Here is a 9,159-nt window from a genome sequence, read left to right as displayed (position 1 = left end):
CTTATTCATGTGTGTGTTAAAAGTTGAAGATAAGCTTAATTGATGATAGAAATCCATGTGTTTGGGGGTATGTAGGAGGCTTACCAGTCAATATTGTCAAAGAGAACTATGAGTACAATGATACAGTTTAAATCAATACGTCATACTCTAATTCAATTCATCGACATCAATAGCATAGTCAAAGTGCAACATATCACAATTCTAATTTAGCAAACAATACTTGATTTATGAGATGCAAGTATGTGACACAAGAGCAAAATCAACTAAAGGAATCACTCTATTATGGCTTCAATTTCATCACCATCCTTAAGTCGTTCTTCCTCTACTGTCTTTGAACCCATGAGTCTGCGCCCCTTAAACATGAAAGCGGCTTCATTTTGCACTGATATAAGCTTACGATATTTATTGAACAGCTTAGACAATATAGAAGTTTGTCTCATTTTGAAGGCATAGTCCCTGTAATTCGGATTCACCACTCTAAGAGAAATGCATGATGGTTCAACTATGCTTAAGGAGGAACCTGAAGGATGTAGAAAAAACAAAAATAGTTACAACAATTGTCACCACAACATCTAAAGAGCTCGAAGCCCTTGTTGATAGATATATGGCAAGTGCAAAATGAAATCCCAGAAATAAATAATGCTTTAAACCATGATTGCCCGAAATAAGTCTGATGCAAGTATATAGCTACGACTGGCTGTTTATCAGCAGACAAATTTTGAACTCCGAAACTTGAATAGATTCAATAGCAGGGCATGGATATTAGATGCTCACACAGAACAGACTATGTGTCTGAAAGAAACAGGCATGATGATGAAGTTAAAAGATGCAAAACTACACAACAAGCTTAGTACTGAAGCAACATTATTGACTAAAACAAAAAATGAAACTTACTGCTCTCATCAAAATCAAAGGCATCAATAATTTCACCATCCTCCAATTCATGATTATCAGCCGTATCTTCCTCAGTCAACTGACACCAATCATAAACAAAACTCAAGGAACCAACATCATCAGAGAAGCCACGCATAAGCTGAGGCAGTAATGGTGCAGCACGTCTTAGGCCCTGTTCTTTTGAGCTTCTGGGCAGAGCAGAGCAGATTTCAGCAGAGCAGAGCAGAGCAGATTTCAGCCGAGCCGAGCAGAACAGAGCAGATTTTATTATTATTATTATTATTTTATTATTATTATTATCATAATTATTATTATTATTATTATTATTACTACTACTACTACTATTATTATTATTATTAAATATTAATTAATATTATTATTATTATTATTATTATTATTATTATTATTATTATTATTATTATTATTATTATTATTATTATTATTATTATTATTATTATTACTACTACTACTACTACTAATATTATCGCATTATTATTATAATCATTAAATTTTTAAAGTTAAATATTAATTATTATTATATTAATTATAATTATTATTAAATATTATTTAATTATTATTATTAAAAATTAATAATTAGTATTATCTTTAAATATTAGTCATTATCTTAATATTAATTGATATTATAAAAATCAATTATTGTTATTATAATTAATATTATTAGTTACAAATATTATTATTACTGTTAGTATAATTACTATTATTATTACTATTATTATTAAATATTAATTATTATTGTTATTATTATTTTTATTAATAATTATTAATAATTTATTATTATTATTATTATTAAATATTAATAATTATTTATTATTTTTTTATATTTTTTTATTAAATATCAATAATTAATATTGTTATTATTATTATTAAGTATTAATTATTATTATAATTAAATATTAATTATTTATTATTATTAAATATTATTTATTTATTATTATTATTATAAAATATTAATTATTATTATTATTAAATATTAAATATTAATTATTTATTATTATTAAATATTAATTATTATTATAATAATTTAATATTAAGTATTAATTTTAAGTAGAGCAGAGCAGGGCAGAGCAGAGCAGAGCAGATTTCAGCAGAGCAGAGCAGAGCAGCTCTAAAGAACGGGGCCTTACTCTTATAAATGTGTCTCTCTCCTTGGGCACACGGATGCACAGAGTTACATAGTATTCAGCACAGCGTCCATGACCACCTTAAATCCCAACAATTTGGAGGAGCCAAATAAATAAAAGAAAATCAAGGTAACAGCACTAAAGTGAGAGAGTATACCATACTACATACTACTATAGTATGTACAGGAAAAAATGTAGATTTTTTTTTTAAAGAGAGTAAACGTAAAGTTGAAGAGCTGGAACCAGTGATAATACTTAATAGTACTCCTGTACATACAAAAAAAATGAAAGTGTAACTAGGAAAAACGTAAAGTAATAAATAATTGATGGCTAGACCAAAAAGATTAGACAGTACCACATATTAAAGGAACTTATGAAACAACAATGCCACCATTTTGAGTGCTTAATACACGATACTGGTATCATCGCAATACAATAAGCCACTTTCTACTTGTAAAGTCATAACTTGTTTTAAGACAGTTAATCTACTAAACATGATATTAATTGCAAAACTCTCCCATTAGATTCAACTCAAACTCACTGTATTAGTTTCTTATGTGTTAAATGCTTACACATATCTATAAATAACAGCAGTGAAAGTTCAGAGATGGTATAACAATCAGGCATGTCAACATCCAACAATGATAATATGGTGCGTGTCAACCTGAAAACCCATCCAGCAATGATGACTTCTGCTTCTAGCATCAATGCCATTACAATCCATAGCATATCTGGTGGTGGCTTGGTGAGTGATCGAATGTCATCAACTTATGATCCTATCTAAAGTATTCGTATCATCAAACAATAATATTTCTCCCCTCTTCAAGTTTAAACTGTTTCCATAATCCTCTCCAAATATCAAAAACTGCCTTTCCTAGTTGCTGACAATCGTTTGATACATTTCTTATGAACCAACTACTAAAATTGCAAAAATGCAAGAGGTATGCACCAAAGGTTAAATTTCGACCCAAACCTATGTCAATACTCAATATACCGCGTACTTAGTAGTTTTACAAGTCATAATGCCATGCTTTTGCAAGTTCCTATTAGATAGAAAAGTAGATTTTCTAAGATGGGACAATAGAGGAGAGGCTAAAAAAGTTGAAAATAAAGAAAATTGACAACACAATACAGTATGTCCTGATTAGCTATTACTAATACCTCGAATTTCTTCCAAAATTTCCATTTCCTCCCATTATCACCCTTTCAAGTGTTAATGGATGATGATAATAATAAATTGTGAAGAAATAAGAATGCTAAGTGACAAATTAGCATTACTAAAGACAATGAAATGAGACTTTTCCTGCAAAATCACTCAAAAGATTCATTCACATCACCATTTATCTCCTACCAAAGGAGCATTAAAGTTTAAGAATTTTAGGGTTAATGTTAGAATACACATAAAATTGTTCAAAAAAAAAAAAAAAAAAAAAAAAAAAAACAATACACATACCCACATCAATTCATAGAGAGTATAATTAAACAGATAGAGGGTATAATTCAATTCACTTTCATTTATTTTGTTGTCATTCATTGTGCTGTGTTCTGTTTTCATCTCTTCAATTCATGTTAAAAATCAGAACTAACATAATAAAATCAAGCTACTCACAAATTTATGAAAACCCAGAAAACATTAGAAACATAATTAACTACATTTTGTATAAATAACCAAGAACATACAAAAGGAAAGAAAAAAAACAGAAAGAAAGAAAGAAGACACTTACATAGAAAATGATGAGCATAAATGAGACCAGAAGAAGTCATTGAAAGTTGAAGAGGAGTATCAGTTCCTCGCAATTTAGCACCATTGAATTCGAAACGAGTAGTTCCGAAATTAGCACCAATTTTATCACAATAACGAATCATCAACCATCTAAGTGCAATATCATTCTCAATTTTGAAGTGAATTTCCCCAAATTTTCCATCTTTCTCCTTGTTTTCATCATCATCAATCCACTTCACTCTAAGGTTTATACTCTTGCTTTCTTCTGCCCTGAAAGATGCGTCTGATTCTGCTGATGTTTCCCCCATTTTTAATCTTTCTTCCAAACCTTTCAACTTCTAAAACTTGTAAAGTTGTAATGTTATTAGTATGTCATTGTAATATGTTCAGGCCTATGTATACAAGAATGAGTCTTTGGCCCAATTTGTGTCACTTTGTTGGGCAAACCCATGGCTAATTTGACTAGATCCAGGTCCATCCATATGGGTTTAGTGAGCCCAAATCTTTGGGGAAAAAAATAATTAAAAATTGGTAGGAAAAATTAGTGTTTGTTAGATAACATAATGAAACATATTTCCTTGGGAATTCCTAATTTATTACTTACTCTGTCCCCAAAATTTCGACCCTTTTGGGTTGATTTTGCGGTTATTAACAAACTTAAATAAAAAGAATTAAAAACATATTGGAAAAATAAATTTATATTGGGTTTATAAAAAGTAGAGAGATAAAGTATTAAAAATACATGATATAACAAAGAAGCTAATTTTGCACAAATTATTGTTGTAAATTGGTGGGTATTTTAATGCAAATGGGTCAATCATTTGGGACTAAAATTAGGCTAAAAGAGTCGAAGTTTTGGGGACAAAGGGAGTATTAACCAGTCATTGTATAATTGTCATACTTGTTTTTATTTTTTATCTTTATTGTAATTGTAATAATAAATTGTGGTAGTTTTTTTTTTTTTTTTGGGTGTTTAGAGAGCTACAAGGGCGAGTGATGAGAATCGAAGGGAGCTCTAACCACTTGAGTTACCCATCACTCTAAGGGTATGTTCTCTTACGTTGAAATTCAGTTCATTTCAGCTCAGTTCAGTTCAATCCAGTTCAGCTCAGTTCAGTTCAGCTCCTAATTTCCTTCTCTTATAAAATATTCAGTTCAGCTCAGCTCAGTTCAGCTGAGTTCAGTCAATGAGAACGGGCCCTAAGTTGTTATAGATACATAAGTGTGTAAAATGTTAAGCATTTAGAGATTTCTATAGCATAGTTGTTATTGAAACAAATCTTTTAATCGTAGTTGTTATATTTTTATATTGTAAAATGTTATAGCGGTTAAACAAGATTTCTATGAAGTGTAAAATGTTATAGTTGTTAAATTAGGGTCCGTTTACTTTAGCTTAATTTCAATTCAATTCAACTCGGCTCCAATTAGTTCAGTTCTTAATTTATTTCTCTCATAAATATTCATTTCATTTCAATTGAATTCAACTCCAATAAGCTCAATAAATGTGAATAGATACGAATCTCTGTTGTAGTTGTTAATTTGTTAAATACTTGTATGTAGTCTTCAATGATATATGTATATAAGAGTGGGGATTGGGGAAAATCTCCAAAAATCAAAGGAAAATGATGGATTTGATGTGTTTATTAGCATTTTGTATCTAAAATGTTTTAGGCATAACATACAGGCTTTATCATGGATGTGTTAGTGGTTTGGTTCTATAATCATTATGCATGTGGCATGCACACGATAGATTAATTAAATAAAATTAACTTTGCCGATTAATTTATTATCAATGGAGATTCTTGGATTGTCATCCTGTGTTATTTTGTATTGTAATTTAATTAGCCCTTAATTTCGTCGCTCTATCAATATACTACGATGTTAACATAGAAAACCATTATGTTTGATTAGATGGAAGCAGAATGTACAACAAACAAGCACCATCTTCAGAAGCCCTTTTATTTTTATGTTTTGGTGTTACACCCGGTTCATCCTTAAGGCTAATTTGGATTTGGGGATCAATCTTGGGTGATCAGACTCCAGTTCCCTCCCGATTGTTGTTGTGGGGGATCGAACACGGAATGTAGTCTCAATCATCACTACACCAATATCCAATTGATTTCAGAAGCTCTTTTATAAATGGATGCTATGACATCCCCAATTTAAACTTAAATTATACTACGTATTAGACATGCACCTTTTAAACAATACCTAGGAATTGAAACGATTGATCAAATAAATGGATTTAATTACTTACCAACACAATAGTTATATAAGGAGTACATAATTTATTTATTTGTTTGACGAGGAAGGAGTACATAATATTGTTATGCTATTGGATCAAGCACAGTGAAATTATTCAAGCATTAAAGCTATTAATCGTATTATCCATTGTATTATTAGCCGCCATGAATGAAGTCACAACAACATAACACTTCACTCATGCAACCACCATCATCATAATTACCATAGTTAGACATACAAGTATCCCTACATTTTGCATCAGTACAGCCTTCCACTGTAAATGGAAATACGCCACACCGTAAATTAATATACTGCACATCTATGTTATCGGATGAAAAAACTGCAGCAAAAAAAAAACTATAATTAATAATATAGAAAGAATGCATAAGAAAAGGTTTCATGTATTAATTTAGCTTAAAGTAATTAAAAAAATTACTACCTCCGTTAAATATTATGTGTAACTTTGGAATATTTTATATCTTATAAATAATACCTCAAAGTTGCACATAACATTTAACGGAGGTAGTACTTATGATAATTATAATTTAGTACGCGTGTATGATTATGAATGATTTTGTCTATCAAAATTATAAATAATTACTTAGATGCCACAACAAAATGATTAGTAATTACCATTAGGGAGCAAAAACAATGACAGGACGATGAAGAATATAGGAAGAAACCCTTTAGGAGCCATGGATGGTAATGGAGATATAAACAAACACTTTCTTTTTTTTTTTACTTTCTTAATGGTAAAAATTAAGTTTAATTTGCAGACTAATAACCTAAATACTTTAGTTTATATAGGTAATTTATGCACACGAACCTTGATTTGAAACTTAACGTTATATTAATATGGAATAAAATCAAACTTTGTATGATTTTTTGTACTATTTGACCTCAAATCAGAAATCACATATGATTACCTTCCTTTATACGTGTATATATATAATATAAATAGATACTAACTTGGGCGTACGGCGTACCTATGGACATATGTTATTGTTAGAGTACATAATACTATAATTATAATAATTTATATTATTATTTTAGGAATGTAAATATTATATATATGGAGTACTCCATATATATTACTATATATAATTACCTCGTAATGTGAATATTTTGTACTATATATATCTTGTATAATCTCTTGTAAATTATCACATTATTAATATGGCATCAGCAGCCACCTTAAGCCTTGAAGGAAATTTGGAAAATAAATTATGCTGCCTAATTTGATTGATTACTTAAACACTGATTAGGCAATTTTTTTATTTTTTTTTTTGACAAGGATTAGGCAAGTTAATAGCAAAAATTTTGAAACTTTGACAAGGAAAATATTGCGAGAGAAAATAAATGCAACCTACAATTATAATACGGAGTAAAAAAAAAATAAAAAAAATGTCAGAAGTGGGATTTGAACCCACGCCCTCGTTAGAGGACCAGAACTTGAGTCTGGCGCCTTAGACCACTCGGCCATCCTGACATTGACATTACCTCTCATCAAATTTTTGATATAACATGTTAAAGTACCAAAAAAAAAGTACAAGTAAATGACTTTATTCATATTAATTAAAATATTATTCAAATCCTGCCTACATCCATCCCCAATAGCCAATCCCCCACGAGGCTACCACTGTCATTATTGTCATTTGTCAACCCTTCCTCGAAGATTCACAAATTATTAGGCCAGACCCATCATACGCGAATTAATTATTACCTCCGTTACATATTATGTGTAATGATTAGACATTTTTTCTCTCTACTTTATGTCAAATCGTTGCAAATAATATGTAACGGAGGTAGTATATGCAATTACGGGTGATTGTATATAGTTTCAAACAACATTATAGGACCGCTATGCATCTATTATTATTATTTGAGTTTTTGACACAAGATTCTAAAATTTTCAAAGAAACTAAAAAAAAAAAAACATGTATTTAGCCTTCAAATTATTTTAAATATACTACAGAGTACGAGTATTACTTATATTTCTAAATCTTTTAAAAGAAGCTTGGTAGTTGCTATACTATTCTTTAATTCTTTAATGCTTGTAATGATTTGTGGAAAATATATTATGGAGTAAAAAAAAAAAAATCAAGATAAAATACTACACAAGTCCAATTAAGATTTGGTGGAGCACGTGGAGTTGTTTCATAGGGAGTAAGATTATATCTAGAGCCTACTAGTGAAAACTTGTAAAAATTACAAAAAGCAAAGCGTAAATCATTGAAAGAGTTACGTATCGCATGCAGTTAAGCCAGAGATCTGCACTTTTGATATGCTCGCTCATCTACTCTACTATGCTATGCACTCATTTTACTCGTACTACACTACCAACACTAGACTTGAATGATGCATGTAAAGAAGGTACCGAAGTAGGTACTTAAGATTCACCCATTCAATATTCATGGAACCAAACACCATAAAAATTACTGTAGTACGAAGTAGTGTACTTCCTCCTTTCTTTTGAGTTGTTATACTTTTTTATTTTGAAATTTTTTAATTAAATTAGTTATAACACTTTCTATTTTTAACATTTTTTTTTCTCTCTATCTCTCTTCTACTCATATGAGTTCATCTTATTTTTCTGTCTATCTTCCACCTCTTAAAAAACTGTCTAACAGACCATGAAAATAATAAAAGTGTAGCAACTAAAAAAATGAAGGAAGTATTTTTTTTTTTTTTTCAAGTTATAATGGCCATGTTTGGTAATTGGCTTTTTAATGGTTTTTTGGTTAGCTTTTAGCTTTTGGCTTTTGGCTTTTTAGGTGGTCAAACAGCCAAAAAATATGTTTGGTAATTGGCTTTTTAGTCAGCGAAAAAACTGGCTTTTAAGCCAAAATGAAAAGGCTGCTTTGAGTAGCTTTTTTGTTGTCTTTTGGCTTGTTGGCCCACAAATTATCTAATAAACAGCCAACAACCAACAATTAATTTACCAAACACTTTTATAAACAGCCAATTTCAAAAGTCATTATAAACAGTCAAACATTCCAGCTAGTCAAACAAGCCAAGTGAACCAGCCAACAGCCAACCGCCAACAGCCATTTTCCAAACAAGGCCAAAATGCAATTGTTCGCTATTAGAGCACACTTTAATTTATAGCTACAAAATTAAATATTGTATACTTGTTTAAAAAAGTTACAAGGTACT

The 9,159-nt window shown here is 29.9% G+C and overlaps 1 protein-coding gene and 1 non-coding gene across 2 annotated transcripts; both read right to left on the bottom strand.

Moving 5' to 3' along the window:
* Positions 1-205: 205 nt before the first annotated feature.
* Positions 206-4,122, bottom strand: LOC145578633 (uncharacterized). The gene is made up of 4 exons (XM_081635932.1): positions 3,761-4,122; positions 2,035-2,116; positions 895-1,058; positions 206-520 (listed from the first exon to the last, which is right to left on the bottom strand). Exons 1-4 carry the CDS (start codon positions 4,065-4,067, stop codon positions 273-275), a joined length of 801 nt encoding a protein of 266 aa, XP_081492058.1. The 5' UTR covers positions 4,068-4,122; the 3' UTR covers positions 206-272.
* Positions 4,123-7,408: 3,286 nt separating this feature from the next.
* Positions 7,409-7,492, bottom strand: TRNAL-CAA (transfer RNA leucine (anticodon CAA)). Its single transcript has one exon. It is a non-coding gene; the product is annotated as a tRNA-Leu (tRNA).
* Between the last annotated feature and the right edge of the window lie 1,667 nt (positions 7,493-9,159).

The sequence above is a fragment of the Chenopodium album genome, chromosome 2 (genome assembly GCF_948465745.1).
Source record: "Chenopodium album chromosome 2, dcCheAlbu1.1, whole genome shotgun sequence".
In the NCBI taxonomy this organism is placed as follows: Eukaryota; Viridiplantae; Streptophyta; class Magnoliopsida; order Caryophyllales; family Amaranthaceae; genus Chenopodium; species Chenopodium album.
This window is presented reverse-complemented; position numbering and strand designations above follow the sequence as displayed.